At 34.6% G+C, this 19,220-nt stretch overlaps 1 protein-coding gene across 3 annotated transcripts in view; it reads left to right on the top strand.

Annotated features, from left to right (window-relative positions):
- The window catches only part of LOC150104027 (influenza virus NS1A-binding protein homolog), a 266,485-nt gene that overhangs the window by 121,004 nt on the left and 126,261 nt on the right, over positions 1–19,220 (top strand). For all 3 annotated transcript variants that reach the window (XM_090397250.1, XM_090397248.1, XM_090397249.1), the window contains exon 3: positions 8,812–8,996. In XM_090397250.1, coding sequence (XP_090253376.1) covers positions 8,812–8,996 — 185 coding nt within the window. The remainder of the gene's footprint in view (positions 1–8,811; positions 8,997–19,220) is intronic.

Here is a 19,220-nt window from a genome sequence, read left to right on the forward strand (position 1 = left end):
TGTCACGTGACTAAACGCAAGCTTGTTTCGTCGCGCCTATGAGCCGCAACCAGTCGTCGAAATGGAAGAATCCTTGGAACAGCGTTATGCGATTAAATTTTGTGTGCATTTGCAAAAATCAGCATTGGACACTTTTAACATGATATGTGAAGTTTTCCACGATGGAGCAATGTCGAGGGCAAGTGTTTTTCGCTGGCATAAAACTTTTAAGGAAGGAAGGCAAAATATGGAAGATCTTGAACGTGAGGGAAGACCTTCGACGTCCATCACAGAGACAATGATCAACACAGCAGCGATTATCATCAAGGAGGATCGCAGAATTACAGTACGCCAGCTGCACGTTGTCCTGAATATTTCTGTGGGACGTGTTCACTCAATCATGGCTGAACATTTGGGACTGAAACGTGTTTGCGCCCGATGGATTCCCAAACTCTTGACACCGGAGCAAATGCAGCATCGAGTGGATGTGTGCACAGAATGGAAAGAAAGACTGGAACAAGAAGGCGACAACTTCTTAAAACGCATCATTACAGCAGGTGAAGCTTGGTTGTATCACTATGACCCTACAATGAAACAACAAAGCAGGGAATGGAAGCATCCATCTTCGCCTACCCCCAAGAAAGCAAAACTGTAAAATCAGCTGGTATATGACCATAATGTTTTTTGACTACGAAGGCATTGTTTACCAACACGCTGTAGAACCCGGGAATACTGTAAATATGCGGATGTTTTACGGACAATGGTACAGCACGTCGAAAGGAAGCATCCATTGCTGAAGAATGGCTTCTTATTGCACCACAATAATGCAAGGCCACATATTGCTGGTTGTGTAGTGAATGTTTTGCAGAACAACATAGATATCCTACCACACCCTCCATATAGTCCTGATCTTGCACCGTGCGATTTCTAGCTGTTTCCTCAGCTCAAGAAACCACTAAGAGGCCGCCATTTCGAAAGCAACAAAGCACGTGTAAAAGCTGCAGAGGCGGTTTTGAAAGAACTAAAAAAAACGGACTTTCACATGTGTTTAAGAAGTGGCCAACGTTGGGACAAATGCATCGCATCTCACGGTAGTTACTTCGAAAAAGACCATGTAAATGATGATTAAAGGTAATCTGTTTTCTGTATAAATATAGTCTTATAACTTATTGAACAGCCTACGTATATGTAGAAAGTTCTTTACCTAAAGAACTCTTAAGCTCTGTATTACTTCACCCTTGGCATTTTTTGGGTCTGGTTCCCACTGGTGAGACCTCAGTAAAAGTCTAGGCTGGTATGGGCAGTGACCATTACCTTAATGCATAGCATCATACATTTCCGCAAGGAAATGTGCTTTGCATTAGAGGAAAATTCTAAGGAAAGTGATCAGAGCTTACTCTACCTTTACAACGAGTGGCCTAGTGTTGCACTATGTGTAGCTGCAAACTTGACTACTTGTTTGTTTGCTTACTTGGAAAAAGGATTAAAAAGCTAGCTTATAAAATTGCTTGGTGTCTTTAACATATATATGTATTCCTGAGCTTCTTCTCTGTTGTAATGGTACATTTTAAAGAATAAATATTTAATGACTTTGAACCGAGATAAAATATTAAGTTTTAATGAGAATGATACTAGTTTCAGCCTTTTACAGCCCTCTTCAGGTATCCACTAAATGTAGAACATAATAATAAAAATTGAAGTTACAAAAAATTGAGAATTACAGGCAAAAATGCAACACGTGATTGACACAGAAACGTATTTTTCACGTTGTTCTATCTATAATGATCTACAGAGTCACTCAATTTGCTGGGATAAATCCGAAAGCATTTTTCGTTGCAGTGATGAGTTTGAAAGGAAAATCGTGGAGTCCAGGGAAATCCTCCTTAATCCTGAACATTTGAACAGCAATTTGAGTTGCAACATCCCTGATAGCCATGCTGCAGTTGTTCAGTACTGGCTTTCACGAGAACTCGCAAGCATGCATGCAACGAACAATTGCACGTTAGATAAAACAACTTGAAAAATACAACGTTTTTATGTCAATTATGTGTTGCATTTTTTGCCTGTAATTCTCAGTTTTTTGTAACTTCAATTTTTATTATGTTCTACATTTAGTGGATACCTGAAGAAGGCTGTAAAAGGCTGAAACTAGTTGTATCATTCTCATTAAAACTTAATATTTTATCTCGGTTCAAAGTCATTAAATATTTATTCTTTAAAAAAAAATATACATATCCCTGCTAACACCATGTTCCAACATAAAGATGTACACGTATTCACTTGGAGAATAAAACAAAAGAAAAAAGACCAGTCATATTGACTATATTATCATTTATAGAATAAAAATGAATATCATATTGAAAAGAATATGCAAGTAAGTTTTAAATTAAAATTGAGTGGCTTTTACAGGTAAACTACTCAGCTGTATACAAATATTTAAAAAAATAAAAGTTTGAAAAGAAAAACCAAACCTTGCAGTCTCAATGGTGAATGCTGAAAAAAAAACATTCTTTCATCTGAAGGCATGTGGTGAAATTGTCTGTCTGTATAAAGAAATATAACAATTCTACGTAGATACAAGAAGTTAAAGTCCTGGGAAAGAAGAAAGCATATCAGAAGTTTCTAGCAAATAGGTTGGCAGGTGCCAAGAGAATATTGAGAAAAACATAAGAGCTAAGCTATGCATAAATGTAACTAAACAAAAGACATGAGAAGACTGGTAATCTATAGAATGTAAATATCAGGAAAGTAGCAAAATGTTCTGGAGGGGCTATTGAAAAACTTAGATATGAGGAAAGAATACAGTGAAATGATTAGATGGTGAAGGTATCATCTAATTAGATAGTTAGATGGTAAAGGTAACATGAAAAACTTAGACATTCTGGATATTTGGAGTAATTACTTTGAAAGATTTCTAAATGAAACACAGTGATGGAAACAGAGCAGTGGTATAAAATATTCAAGAGAAATGCAATCAGGAGTACACATCAATATTTGAGGTTAAAGCAAAATAAAAGGGCAAGGAGTGCTATCAAAAGCATGAAATGCAGTTAGAATAGATGATATTTGACTGGATATGCTCAAATGGAAGTATAACATTTTTTCATCAGGTACTCTGCATAATTAAGAATGCCTGGTCTATAAGGCTGAATTACAGACAATTGGAGTAAATCACTTAGTTTTCATCTGTAAAAAGAGAGATAAAATTATATGAGAATTACATTACAGAGGAATTTCTTTGATAAGTGTTCCATTTAAGATTTATGCAAGCACACTTCAGAAGAGGCTAGGAAAAATTGTGGAAGTGAAACTTGAAGAATAAGCTGGGTTCAGGCCAAATAGAGGTTATCAAGATTAGCTTTTCATTTTATTACAGATAGTTGAGTATCATAGGAATATAATAAAGACCTATAAATTAAAGATTCCAAGAAATTATATTCTTGGTTTCATCCTTTATCCGAGTGTAAACAAACAAGGTTTGCATGTGAAGTCACTTCACGACTGGGATACTTGTAAATAGAGGCTAATGACTTCACATCGATTGTCTTAGTATCCCATAATGCAATGCACATATCCTTATGGACATGTATAATGCTATGCATTATGAGAAGGGACCACTATCCAGACCTTTTTCGACTATTGAGGTCTCATTAGTGGCAGCCAGACCTGTTGAAAGTCTTGCTCTTTCAACACCTATCTCTAATCCATAGTATTTTAGTAATAAGGTGGGGCACCTTTTGACTACTTGTATATGGAAATATGACTTCTGCATTACTTCAATCTTAGTATCATTTCAGGGTCTGGCTCCCTCTGATGAGACCTCAATAAAGGTCAAAACCAATCTGGGTAATGGCCCCTTCCTATAATGCATAGCATTGCACATATCCATAAGGATATGTGCATTGCATTATGGGATACTAAGGCAATTTATGTGAAGTCGTTAGTCTATATACAAGTAGCCCAATCATGAAGTGATTTCACGTGCAAACTTTGTTTTTTGGATAAAGGATGAAACCAATAATATAATTTCTTGACATCTTTAATTTATAGTTTAGCCAAGTGAAAAAAAATAAAAACTTTCAGTAATAAACATCTATATGTAACTTTTGTAGATCTGGAAAAAGCACATGAGAAGATGCCAAGATTAAAGCTGTTTAGAACATTATAATGGTGTAAATGGAACATTATCAAGAGAAATTACATTGTTTCAGTTGTAAGTCAGTAGTTAAAATTGAAGGAAGTACAGGAATGTTTTGATATAGAATCAGGTTTGAGACAAGGGCACAATTTCTTCACTCTTATTCATTGATATGGATTGCATTATTAAAGAAATTGCCATTAAGCCTTTATCTAAATAAGAGATGAAATTAGATCTTTGCTTTATGCAGATGTACTCCTAAACAAATCTAGTGCAAGTGGATTTTTTTAACTTAATTGAATAAAAGCTGGAACAAATTTGGTATGAAAATAATCAATAAAAATTCAAGACTCTAATAAAAAAAATAGGAAGGAACGTGGAAAACTTCACTTGCATTCTTATTTATAAAAATAAGATAATAAAAAATAATAAAAAAAAGTAAAGTGTTTCAGCTGTTTTAGGCACAATGTTTATTGAAGGTGCAAATTAAATAAGGAAATAGACAACAGCATAAGCATATCTGGTATGGTAATAAATCAGTTGAATACATTTATATGCAATAAGAGAAATTAGCCGAAACTTTAAACAAGACATCATATTGGAGGCTTAATTGATTGTACAGCATTCAGAAAGGATTAAAACAGAATTTATTGCTTCCTATATATTTTGTCTCAGTAAATGAGACATTTTCAGTGATTACAAAAAAACTAATGTAACATCAAAAACAAATAACACACAATACTAAGCTCAGCCACTTAGTTGGGCTTAGTATTGTGTGTTATTTGTTTTTGATATTACATTAGTTTTTTTGTAATCCCTGAAGATGTCTCATTTACTGAGACGAAATATATAGGAAGTATTAAATTCTGTTTTAATCCTTTCTGAGTGCTGTATACAATCTATTAAGCCTCCAATATGATGTCCTCACAGCACTTAAGCCTCTACACATGGATTGTAAACAAGACAGTTTTCAAACCAATTTTAACTTATATGTGAGAATTGGGTTAGAAATAGAACAATTAATCAAGGACTGGAGAGCATAGATGCAAGAGTGTTTTATGAAAAATTAGGTTAGTGAACAACATTGTAGTGAACTGGCATCAGTGGCTGAGTCATATTAGAAATGAAGATATCAGGAAGGAACCTGAAGAAATATAGTGTCAGTAGGAATTTCATAAAGTAATTAGTAGTGCTACATCTGTTTTTTTTATTGCTTTTTTTTAATTAAATAAGAGAATATGTTGTTCAACCTGCAACTGCTTGCCAGCTGGCAAAAAGCTACTCAAAAGCATATTTGTTGAGCTCTGGTCTGATATCTTTGTACACCTGTTGAGGGTATATATATATATATATATATATCAGGAAAATTATGTTAGCTTCCAGAATACCCCCCCCCCCCAGTGTTTTTGTTAGTATGAAATATTGGGAACCATGTTGTCTGGGAAGAGGGTTTTGACCTAATGGATAGAGCAAAACCTCTTGAGGACCATTAATATGAAGCAGATAGATATCTAGATATTCTTAACTATCTTGAAAATTTTTGTAATATCAGTATCATTACCATAAATGTCTTGACTTACAATCTAATAAAAAAAAAAAAATAAATAAATACTTGCAGTGCAACTTGGCAAACATGTTTGACATCACATTGAATAAAAAATGCATTTCATTTCAAAGCATCCACACAAAAATTAACGACATAACAAAAATGACAAAACACTGAAGTAAAATTAAACTTGCCAAGAAATTATATTGTTTTATCCTTAATACTTTAATCTTTAATAATTAAGCAAAGTTTGCATGTGAAGTATCTTTAGGACTAAGCTACTTGTATAGAGGCTGATGACCATGTCTATTGTGCCTTAGTATCCCATAATGTAAAGCACACATCCTTTTGGATGTGCATAATCCTCTGTATTATGGGAAGGGTCACTATAATAAATTTAGTTTAATCCTTTATCCAAGTGTGAGAAAAAATTTGCGCTTGAAAGTATCTTCAGGACTGGGGTAAGGTAGCACAACACCAGGCAATGCATTGCAAAGGTGGAGCAAGTTTACATCACTCCTATCTCAGTATCTTCCATAATGCAAAACACATCTCCTTGCAGATATGTATAATGTTATGCATTAAGGGGAGGGCCACTACCCAGACTAGTTTCGACCTTTATTGAGGTCTCATCAGTGGGAGCCAGGCCCAGATGTGGAGACACTAGGCAGAAGCAATAGCAAGGTCATCTCTACCTATAGGAGTTGCCAAAAGGTGTGCCACTTTTTTTTATTAAATTACTCTGGATTTAGAGAAAGATGTTGAAAGTTTATTTTTCACTTGGTTAGACTATAATAAATTTAGTTTAATCCTTTATCCAAGTGTGAGCAAACAAAGTTTGCACCTGAAAGTATCTTCAGGACTGGGGTAAGGTGGTACAACACCAGGCAACTCGTTGCAAAGGTGGAGCAAGCTTACATCACTCCTATCTCAGTATCTCCTTGCAGAACTCCTATAGGTAGAGATGACCTTGCTATTGCTTTTGCCTGGTGTCTCCACATCTGGGCCTGGCTCCTATTGAAGAGACCTCAATGGGAGCCTTAATGCATAACATTATACATATCTGCAAGGAGATGTGTTTTGCATTATGGGAGATACTGGGATAGGAGTGATGTAAGCTTGCTCCACCTTTACAAGTTGCCTGGTGTTGTACTACCTTACCCCAGTCCTGAAGATACTTGCAGACACAAACTTTGTTTGCTCACACTTGGATAAAGGGTTAAACTAAAATTATAGTCTAACCAAGTGAAAAATAAACTTTCAACACTGGAAGGGTCACTGTTGAGATTGATTTTGACTTCAGAGGTTAAAATCAATCTCAGTGGGAGCCAGACCCAACCTTTATTTGATGTCTCATCAGTTGGTCTGGCTCCTACTCATGTGAGACCTCAAAGATTGAAAGTGGTCTGGTTAGTGACCCTTCTCATAATGCATAGCATTATACACATCTGAGAGGATGTATTCATTGCATTATGGGGATATTAAGGCAATTAATGTGACGTCATTATCCTCTCTATACAAGTAGCCTAGTCATTAAGATATTTTATGCTTGGATAAAGGATTAAACAAGAATATAGTTTCTTGGCAAGTCTGCTTTATAACTAAGTAAAAAAAAAAAAAAAAAAAAAAAAAACTACACTTAAGTAAAATGACCTTGCTAATGTAGATGATTACACTAAAATTAATTTTGGTAGTTTTCCTTGACATCTCTCACTAATAATTTATTTTGTTTTTTAATGTGGCTACCACTCATAAAAGCATTATTTTTTATTTTATACTATGTCCTTAAACCCTGCTCTAGAGGCCAAACGTGGAACTTTTTCAAGCCACTTCTTCAGACCTCACATCAGCTGTTAAAAAAGGGGAAAAAGGTGGATGTACAGGATGGCCATAAAATAACTTTCTCTTTCCCTCTTTGGAGGTATCTGTAGCTAAAACCAATAAACAGAATGAGACCGAATTTTATATTGAGACTTTTGAAGGCATGGGGAGATGATTTCCAGAAAAAAAAAAAAAATTAGTACCAAAAGTTGCCGATAGGGGAAATTTTGGTGCTGGTGGATCCGAAAACAAGCAGATAATTACATTAAAGGCAGATAAAATGGAATTGTGTCATTGAACACCGCAGTAGCAACGTCTGTTACTGTTCTCTTCTTGCACTGCTTTCCATCTTCTGCCAGGTCTAACTCCTAGTGATCCAGTTTCTTCAAACTTCTTAATCATAGCTCTCAGTGCTACAGTGACATAGGACCTGTATGCAGGTTATGAAGCCTTCTAAATTCCCAAAGGACTGCTATGGCATTGCACTGTTTAAGATAAAACAACTTAATAAGTAAAGCATGCTGAGGCAAGGTAGGATGCATATTGAGCACAATGCGTCAGTCATTCGAATAACTGCCTGAACGTTCCCAATCCCTTTTTAAGTGGAATTGGTGGTGCTGCTGTCACGTATGCACAATAAAATTTGCATAATCCTTTTTACCAGCGTTTACTGCAAATATTTGACTGCTTTCAGCTCTGCCAGCACCAAAATTTCCCCTATCGGCAATTTTTGGTACTAAATCTTTTTTTCACTGAATTCATCTCCCCCCATGCCTTTGAAAGTCTCAATATAAAATGTGGCTCATTCCATGTATTAGTTTTAGCTACAGATACCTCCAAAGAGGGAAAGTTAATTTATGGCCACCCTGTAGTAGTAGTAGTAGTAGTGAGCTTAGTTTCTCTTTCTAAATCTCTTCATGGATTCTTTGAATCTTCATCTCTAGAGTCAAATCCACTGAATTCCAAAAGCTGGCTAAGATACTGAAATATCCTTGTCATTTGCTTATATGGTCCTAAAACTTTCCTTAAAAAAAAAAAAAAACACATTATAGAAAAATGTCTTCTTAGTTTGTTCAGTATTTCTAAATCTGCACATATAAGAAGGTAACTGTTTTTCAAGACTTTGGATACAGGAGAAAATAATTCTTGCATCCTAAATAGATCTCATTCTTTTTGGACTAGATTACTGAAATCATTGACATTTCAGTGTTAGTTCGTATTAACTGTGTGAAAACTCTGCAGGGTTTATTTATACTAACAATTTATTTTATAAGCATGAAATTGAAAATTAGTAATATTTGATTAATAATTAAAATGCTTCTTGAAGGTTGGTGGTTCCCAAGATGTAAGAGAAATCCATGCCCACCGTGCTGTACTGGCAAGCTCCAGTCCCTATTTCTTTGAGCTGTTCACTGCTGAGAATAAAGGAAGACATTTGTTTCAGTATAAGCTGAATGGAAACTTTGATCTTGATTCTATTGAAAGGCTTATAGATTATGCCTATACAGCTCGGTAAGTTGCACTAATTCTTTGTGCTATATTTTTATTAAGTAACAAATTACTAATAAAAATATGACAATTATGTATAAGATGTGCAAAGTATCATTTGACATTTTTACACTATCAGTATTATCCATTCTTGCACCAGGAGATCTTCATGCTGTTCAGCCTTTTCTAGAATTTCTTTATTCTGACAAGGATTTTAGGCCAAGTGGACTGACTTCTTGGCCTTCCATTTCTTTTAAAATTATTTATTATATAACTACAATAATTTTATAAGTGTGCTGTTGTCCACGCGACATGTTAAATCCATTTTTGTTTATTTGCTCACATAATAATTTATCAATTTTAGATTTAGTGATTTCTTCAATTGTTGGTCCCACATATTATCCAGCTGCTTTTCCTTAGAAATTTTATTGATCCACTTTGGATTTGTTTTTCATCATTTTTTTTTTACATTCTATATTAGTTGTGATAGGATATGCTTTTGTACTAAGAATGGTTTAAATATTTTCTTTAATTTTTTTAAAATTAGATATTTTAATGTCTTTTTTTTTCATGGGCAAATTCATGTATTTTATTTATAATAGCACCTTTTCTGGGTTGTTATGAAGTTCACTTTAGAAATATTAATACAATTTAGTAAATGCAGTGGTGATGCTTCCTTGATGTTACAGGTTTGCAGATGGGAAAGACTTTTATGGCATTGCTAAACTTGATTGAGCTTGTGTGGCCATTCTTGAGGCAATAGATCATGGTAGTGGCACAGTGATTAAACTTGGAGTTGATGGCAGCTCCTGATTGGTCTGCTGAATACCAGTGGTGAGTCATATCTTGGAGAGATGGAATCCATTGAAAAATTATTTTGGAATCCTTGTGTAGTTTTTGACATGTCTCTAAGTATTTTTTTTTGGTGGCTAGTGTAACAGTTCTTAATAGCTTGAAGGGCTGCTAAGGAATCTGTGAAAAATATAAATTTCTTTGGGTTTTGTTTATCTAAATGCTGCAGTGCCTAATGGCTAGTAATTTTGCATGGTATGAGTTGCATCCTGTACTGTTGGTTGTTTTTAGTTTATTTTGAAAGCCATAGATGAGTGTGCCACTCCCAGAATTGCCATTTTGATTTTTGGAGCCATCTCTGTAGATCTTTATTGAATCAGGCCCATATTCCATTATTTTTGAGAGAGTTAATGATCTCAAAATTTCAGGGTTTTCTAGGCTTTTTTCTCTTGTGTTTCCCTATTTCAAAATTAATAACTATATTTTTCCTATCTTGATTTGGAGGAAATGCTGGGTAGTTGGCTATTTTATTTGGACAGTCTAAGGGAATTTTATCTTCCATGATTTTATGCATTGTAAATTTTTTTTTCTTCTTTATTCTGTTTGTTGCCACTTTTTAAAAAGTTCCTTTGTTCTATGATGTGCAAGATTGGCTCTTTTTTTCTACAAATTTAATAAAATTTTCTTGCTGTCTAATTTTCCAAGGAACAAGGTTGGATTCAAATTCTGCTATATTTTCAGGAGTTGTATTCCTTAGTCCACATGATTCTAGCTGCATTTTTCTTAATTTTTATAAGCTTGCCTAAACTGGTTTGTGATGTTTGCATCCAGATGGGCAAAGCATATTCCATTATGGGTTGGATAATAGAGGTATGTGACTAAAGGTTTTAGCTTCAGTTTCACACTCTCTACCAGAGATACTTTTCATGATGTTTAGTCTTTTTTTTTTCCTGCTTTGACAGCAACATTGTTGATATGTTTATTAAAGCTTAATGATGGATCCAGAGTAACTTTTCAAGGTATTTGGGGTTTTCATTAAATGTAATTAGTTGATTGTTTAGCTTAATCTTTGGTCTCCACTTTCTGAGATGATTATTAATGGTAAATACACAAATTTCTAAGGTTAATTTAGTAAGGTTAATTTTGATTTTTTGGTTTTGACAGTATGTAGATAAACTTTCAATGGCTTTAAGTGACTTTCTGCTGTTTCGAAGTTATGAGCTGAGAATAGGACCAAATCATCAGCAAACATAGCTGTCTTTGTTCTTTATATTTTTATCTAAGTCATTTAAATAGATGGAAAAAAGAAGTGGGCTCAAAATACTGCCTTCTGATTTTTGATACCTGTCTGATTTTTACTTTCTTGGAAAAAGTATTATTTTTTATCTTCATATGATAAAACACATCCCAAATCTAAGTATTTACTTATTCTAATATTTTATTATTTATCACTATTTTCCTTCTTACGATTTTCCTTCTTTGAAAGCCTTTTTTGAACAATATAATATGAAGTTGTATTTCATACTGTATTGTTCTGAGATTTCATCAAATGATTTTACTGACCTTTATAAATCATCTTTTGATCTAGCTAATGTGGTTTGGTTATTTGCAAATAAGAATTTTGTGAGTTTATTTGTATTCTGAACGGGATTTTGCTGTTTCCAAATTATTTTCTTATTTTCAAACAATTTTTTATGTATGAAAAAGTAGAGGTAATAGAGTATTCTCTGCTATACTACTTGATGCTTGCTCTGGTTTGACTGCTTTTGATTTCCTGTATATATTTCTTGAATTGACTGTAAGCATTGGTATGTTTAAATCATCTAACATTTTAAACAGTTATTGTCACTTAATTTTATCAAAAGCTGTTTTTTAATCAATAAAGTGCACATTTCTCTTTGCAATTCTCTTATCAATTAATAATTTGAAAATAAAAATTGAGCCTATGTAAGATCTGCCTTTCTTAAATCTATTCTGTTTTTAATAGTTTATTCTTCACAGTTGGTATAATATTTAGAGTAAAATATATAACAAGAATAAATTCTAGTTAGCTTTAGCTGTGGAATTAGATAAGTACCAGATCGACATAATAGGGGTGACTAAAACAAAAAAGACAAAAAATGGTGATCTTTCTGAGCAATAAATACAAAATGTTATATTCAGGCAATGACAATCAAGGAAAAGGAGTAGCCTTAGTATTCAACACAAAATACAAGGCTAATCTTCTTGAATGGCAGGCAATCTCAAGTAGAGTAATGTGGGCAAATATGAGAATGGGGAACTGGACAATGAGACTTATTTGTGCCTATCGTCCCACAGAAGGTTCTACTATGGTAGAAGTGGTGTAATTTTTTGAGGCTTTAGAAAAAGCAACTGACACAATGAAAAAGGAAAAGTTGGTCCTTGTTGGGAATCTAAATAGCAGAGTAGGAAGTGATTGTCAGACACAAAAATTTGGAGAAAAGAGCAATGCTAATAATAATGGCAAATATCTATTGGATTTCTGCTCAGGACATGGACTGGTTATTACTAACACCACATTCCAACATAAAAATGTGCACAAATTCACATGGAGAGAAGAGGAAAGGAATAAGAAAAGTTTCATTGACTATGTTATTGTTGATAGTGACGTTTTCTCCCTGGTGCAGGACACTAGAGTATACAGAGGATTTGAAATTTGAAGTGATCGCTATTTAGTCTTGAACAGGATAAAATTGAATTTCATATTGAAAAGGAATAACATATAAGTTTTAAAGCGAATAAAAGTTGAGCACTCTCAGCTGTGAATTGTAGACTAAAATACACCAAATTATTGAAGAAAAAATGAGAGTTTGAGAACAGGAACCTAACCTTGGAGATTCAGTGGCAAGCCTTGAAGAAAACCCTGACTGATTCAGCTAGAGAGGCATGTGGTGAAGTTGTCTGCAAGGAGAAAAATTAGAACTCCATGGTGGACATAGGAAGTTAAAGAGGCAGTGAAGGAAAAGAAGAAAGCATATCAAAAGTTCCCGACAAATAAGTCAGCTTTTACTCTTACAGAATACAGAGACAAATGTAAGAAAGCTAAACAGTGTGTAAAACTAGCTAAACAAAAGTCATGGGAGGACTTTGGCAAGAATATAGAAAATAAATACCAAGAAGGTGGCAAAATATTCTGGAGGTTGTTGAAGAAGCTTAGGAATGGAGGAAAGAGTGCTGTAAAAGGAATTAGAAATGATAAAGGTGAAATGAAAACAGGAGAAAAAGATATCCTTGAAGTATGGAGTAATTACTTTGAAAAACTGCTAAATGAAACAAGCAGTGATGACAGCACAGTGATAAAAAACACTGACCAAGCATGCAGTCAGGAATACATATCCATACTTGAAGTAGAAAAATCCATCAAAGGCTTGAAATGTGGAAAGGCAGCAGGAGTAGATGATATTCGACCAGAAATGCTGAAGTATGGTGGTATAAGAGTCTTACAGTGGCTGCACTACATGGTTCAGAATGCCTGGTCAGAGGGACGAATTCCTGATGATTGGAGTAGAGCTCTAATACCCATATATAATAAGGGAAATAAAACTGAATGTGAGAATTACAGAGGTATTTCCTTACTGAGTGTTCTGGGCAAGATTTTTGCTATAATACTTGAGAAACGGTTGAGAAGAAAAGATTGATAAAGAACAAGCTGGATTCAGGCTAAATAGAGGCTGTCAGGATCAGATCTTCACTTTACGACAAATAGTTGAGAAAGCATGGGAATATAACAAAGATCTGTATTTAAGTGTAGATCTGGAAAAGGCATATGACAAGGTGCCAAGAGAGAAGCTATTCAAAATGCTACAGTTATGTGATATCAATGGGACATTATATCAAGCAATACTTAGTCCTTATTTGAGTTGTAAGTCAGCAGTTAGAATTGAGTACAGGAAGATGGTTTAATGTCAAATATGGTGTCAAACAAGGATGTACATTATTTCCTCTGTTATTCATTATCTATATGGATCACATTATGAAGGAAAGTGGTATTAAACCTGATATCAAAATTGGAGATGTTATTGTCTGCTCTTTGTTTTATGCAGACGATGTTATACTTCTAAATAAATCCACTACAAGTCTGCAAGATTCACTGACTAAATTCAACAACTGTTGTAATAGATATGGTGTTGAAGGTCAGCAATAAAAAGACAAAGACAATGAAAATAGGCAGAATCATTGAAAATGTCAACTGTGTTGTGAATGGAGAACCGGTGGAACAAGTAAAGCATTTCAGCTACTTAGGCACGATTTTTAGTGAAGATGGTAAATTAAATATAGAAATAGACAACAGAATCAACAAAGCTGGTATGGTAGGAAGTCAACTGAGTAAATTCATACGGAATAAGAGAGAAATTAGTCGGAACATAAATTAGCTGTATACAAGACAGTGTTCAAACCAATTTTAACTTATGGATCTGAGAGCTGAGTCAGAAGTATTGACCAAAGACTAGAGACCGCAGATATGAGAGTCCTGAGAAAGATTATAGGAGTGAACAGATGGCATCAATGGCAATATCATATTAAAAACGAGGATATTAGGAAAGAACTTGACATTGTCAGCATCCAGGAATGCGTTAGCAGAGCTAATCTCAGGTGGTATGGTCACTTAAACAGAATGGGCGAGGAAAGATTAGCAAAACAAGTGTTTTCTGCCAGGTTGGCAGGAAAATGACCCAGAAGAAGACCAAGATATAGGTGGATTGATACAGTACAAAGTGCCTTAGACGATAGAAATATAAGATCTGATAACGTTAGTCTTGAGAAGTAACAGACTGATTTGGAGGAAAATTGTAGATAGGAAGTTAGTAATGATGTAAATTTTTCGTGTAGTACTATCATATCTTGTACACCCCTTGAGGGTACATGGCAGGAATTTGATGATGTATTTTTTACCTAGCCTAGAAACCCTGCTCTAGAGACCATAGAACTTTTTCAAGCCACCTCATATGTAAGATGTCATGGTCTAGGTTACCAAAGGGAGATATGATATGCATAGTATATTTTGGAGAAGTGGTTAATGTTGAATGTTCAGAGCATGACCATTTTAGGGTATGTTCTGCCCTTATATTTAAGAAAACAGAATTAAAAAGAAATGGTATTTTTATTTTTGAGACATAATTCTGCTAATTTGCTGTTCTTCAAACTTGCCACTCTTAGGTATTGCCTTTGGTGAGTTACGATGGCCCTGGATGAGAGGATGGTGAACATTATACGGTAATGCAATGGTTTAGTAGTTTGTTAGATTATTACTAAAAGCAAATTCCTTATTTCTTTCACCTTCATTAGTGTAATCAGCCCTTTAAATTTCAAATATACTTATCATGTCTTTCCACTGTAAATAAGGAAAATCACTGTTTAGTGATTTTCCTTATTTTTCTACGTAACAAAACGTTTGCTTTTTATCCTGATAGTTTCTGTCATTCAGCATCCTCATGTTTCAGTTTCTGCTTAATTTTTAATTTTTTTTTATTGACATGTTTATGCTGCAAGCAGATAAACAACTGCTCATTGAGAGGGAACAAGAAATTGTCTTGTGATGTTTGATAGGAGGTGGGAAATATCATGAAAATTAATTGAATTCAAGCTGCACAAAGGGGAAGAATTCATTTCTTTTCAGAATATATAATTACTCAATATTGAGGATGGATAATTTTCATATTTTCGTGGTATGAAGATTGTAAATTAAATATAGAAATATACAACAGAATCAACAAACCTGGTATGGTAGGAAGTCAGTTGAATAAATTCATATGGAATAAGAGAGAAATTAGTCGGAACACTAAATTGTCTGTATACAAGACAGTGTTCAAACCAGTTTTAACTTATGGATCTGAGAGCTGGGTCAGAAGTAAAACACTTGACCAAAGACTAGAGACAGCAAATATGAGAGTCCTGAGAAAGATTAGGGGTAGAAACAGATGGCATCATTGGCAATATCATATTAAAAACAAGGATATTAGGAAAGAACTTGACCTTGTCAGCATCCAGGAAAGAATTAGCAGAGCTAATTTCAGGTGGTATGGTCACTTAAACAGAATGGGCAAGGAAAGGTTACCGAAACAAGTGTTCTCTGCTAGGTTGGCAGGAAAATGACCCAGAGGAAGACCAAGATATAGATGGATCGACACAGTAAAAAGTCCTTAGAAGACAGATATATAAGACCTGATAATATTGGAGTCTTGATATTTAACAGACTGATTTGGAGGAAAATCATAGATAGGAAGTTAGTAATGTTTTAAATTTTTCATGTAGTAGTATCATATCCTGTACACCCCCTCTTGAGAGTACATGCCAGGAATTTGATGATGATGGTTCAATTGGTAAAGGGCAGAATGAAATTACCTGTGAACCAATAACCTGGACACAAGAATCATATGCATGAGTAGTGAGTTTAAGGCAGAAAACGAAAGTTAGAGAGAGAGAGAGAGCATGCTATTTGTTATAGAAAAATAAATACTCAGTAATTTAGATGATTCTTGTATGTGGTATTCCTTATGCTTACCTTTCATGTGTATCCTCATACATTTGGAAGGTATGTAGGACTAATAATTAACAGTGTCAATATATTTATTGACACTGTATTTTTCACCAATGTCCCAATCAATGACACGATCTTGCTACTACAGAACATATTTCCACATGACATCACTGCCCTTTTTGCCCACGTACTCCGCTCCGGATATATTGTATGGCAAAACAATTTTTACTTTCAAAAAGAAGGTACAGCCATGGGCTCACCACTTTCTCCCCCAATAGCTAACTTTTACATGGAAGACTTTGAGCAACGTGCTCTAGAGACAGCATGTCTAAAGCCCAAAATTTGGCTCAGATATGTCGACGATATTTTCGCCATTTGGCCCCACGGCCGCGAAGCTCTAAATACATTCCTTAGCCACCTAAACAAACAACACAAACGTATCCAATTCACCATTGAAATGGAAAAAAACGACTCTCTTCCTTTCCTAGACACACTTGTCACACGTCTTCCCTCTGGCTGTCTCTCCTTCTCAGTTTACCGCAAACCTACACACACAGGCCAATACATACACAAAAATTCTTACCACCACCCAACACAAAAATTAGGTGTCATAAGCACCCTTAAACACAGAGCCTTAACTATTTGTTCGAATGAACAGGCTCTAAACCAAGAATACAAAATCATCAACCAAACATTTATCAAAAATGGATACAATAAAAAAAACTATTCACAAGATCCCCCATAAAGATACCAGTAAGAACAAAAAAGATTTCAAGAATGCCATTGCCATTCCTTATGTTAGAGGCATTTCTGAAAAAATAGACAGAACACTTCGCAAATACAACATTAAAACCACCTTTAAACCCCCAAATAAGCTAAGACACCTACTCAGTTCCTCTAAAGATCCTCTTCCACACTTAGCACACCCAGGGGGTATACAAAATACACTGCACATGTAACATACCATACATAGGGGAAACAGGGCGAACTATCCCAATCAGACAAGACGAACACAAACGACACATTAAATACCTCCACTTTGGTAAAACAGGCCTTTCTGACCATGCACTCCAAACATACCATAGAATTGACTGGAAAAATACCAAGTCCCTACATTGCACCAAAACCTGGTTTGAGAGAAAATTTAAAGAGTCTTGTGAAATGCTCAAACACAACCCAAATCTCAACAAAAATGATGGCCTCACCATTTCAAGAATGTAGAGGACCCATCTACAACCTGTATAACATCCTAAACTAGCATTAGAAAAATTCCCACTACAAGATGACAACCTGGTGAAGTGTTTAGAACATTCAATAGCAACTGAAAGAAATCATTTTGTAACTATCCAGAATATTAATACATGAGGACTCTAACAGTTTATTGTAGTTGCATTTATCTATTTATAATATATATATAATTTTTTTTTTTTTTTTTTATATATATAATTTTATTTCTTTCTTTCTTTATTTTTGTTTTTCCTTTCTATCACTAGAAGTCAGGCTTGAAAAAAAGATTCATTAACTACGTAGATTTAGTTTACTGATATAGAAAGCATGAGCATGTAGTTTGGTTTTGTATACAGTTGTATTCTTCCGATGATGACCTCGATATAGAGGTCGAAACGTCAAGTTTTATTTTATTTGTAATTAATAAAATAATTTGTTCAATATGTGTGTTTTTGAGTCCCTAAATCTACAAATATGAGTGCTGACCACCGTGTAACCCTAAAAGAAAGAAACAATTTGTAACAAATATTGATTATTTAAACAATATCTTATCAATTACACCCTATCCATAAGTAAGAAATATTTATTCATGTATAAAGTACCCAACAGTTATAATTATTTGCAGAAATTTATAATTATCCGACAAACTAAAATATTCCCTAATTGTTTTGAGCAGTATATAATGCATAATGAAGCCACAACTAATAAGTTGGAATCTTGGACAAGAACTTGTCCAAGATTATTCACCTTTCCAAATGTTCAGTTTTGAAACTGGTCTGCTCTTGAAAAATGATACAGTATGCTGAAGGGCACAAGGCATCAAAAGATCATTTACTTTGATATCGGGATCAAATATCCAATAAACTTCGAAACTAAGCCATTTTTATCATTCCGAGAACTTGAGAGCATGGAGGAATCATTTTACTAACTCCCAGTGATTTTTAAAAGTAGTATTAACTGAAAGTGGCTGTTCCTGTTTGTTGGTAATGCATCCTCATAGCTTGAACTTTTGGTATCCCACAGATTCATAAAAGTAAAACTGTTGTTACTGAAATGCTATCTCATTGATTCAACTAATAGATCATCACATAAGCTGGCCTGGTTGGCTGAGTGGGTAGCATATCTGCTCTCCAGCCAAAAGGCTGTGGGTTTGAATCCCACCATGAGCATGGATGTTTGTGATTGTCTGTGAAAATACTAGTTGTGGTGGTGGCAGGCAGGACGGCGCTGGTGTAGATGGAGACAGAGATGTAGAGCAGGTGCCCTCCCTTGATGTGTCTTAGGATTCCCTGGAGGTGTCATGTAATAATAATAATAATAAAAGTGAGGAATGACTACTGAAATTTAAAAAATTTTTTACACCAGCAATAGAACAAAATCTTCAGACTAGGAAAGAAGCCGGTCCTGTTTGTTGGTAATGCATCCTCGTAGTTTGAACCTTTGATATACCACAGATTCATAAAAGCAAAACTGTTGTTACTGAAATGCCATCTCATTGATTCAACTAATAGATCAACACAAACTTAGAGGTAAAGTACCATAAGTCATGTTCAAACAATGTTTCATCATGATCAATGCAGAAAGCTTACCAACATTGAAAGATTTCTTGAAGAGTTATAACATCACAAATGCTGTCAGTAACGTTAAAGTGTGGAGAATGTGATCCAGAAATCATCAGAATGGAAGAATTTGTGACTCGAAATTGCACTTAATTTTCAAGGGTTTGAGCT

Source organism: Typopeltis vanoorti, chromosome 8, assembly GCF_054136105.1.
Source record: "Typopeltis vanoorti isolate ZY-2024b chromosome 8, IOZ_Tvanoo_1.0, whole genome shotgun sequence".
NCBI lineage: Eukaryota > Metazoa > Arthropoda > Arachnida > Uropygi > Thelyphonidae > Typopeltis > Typopeltis vanoorti.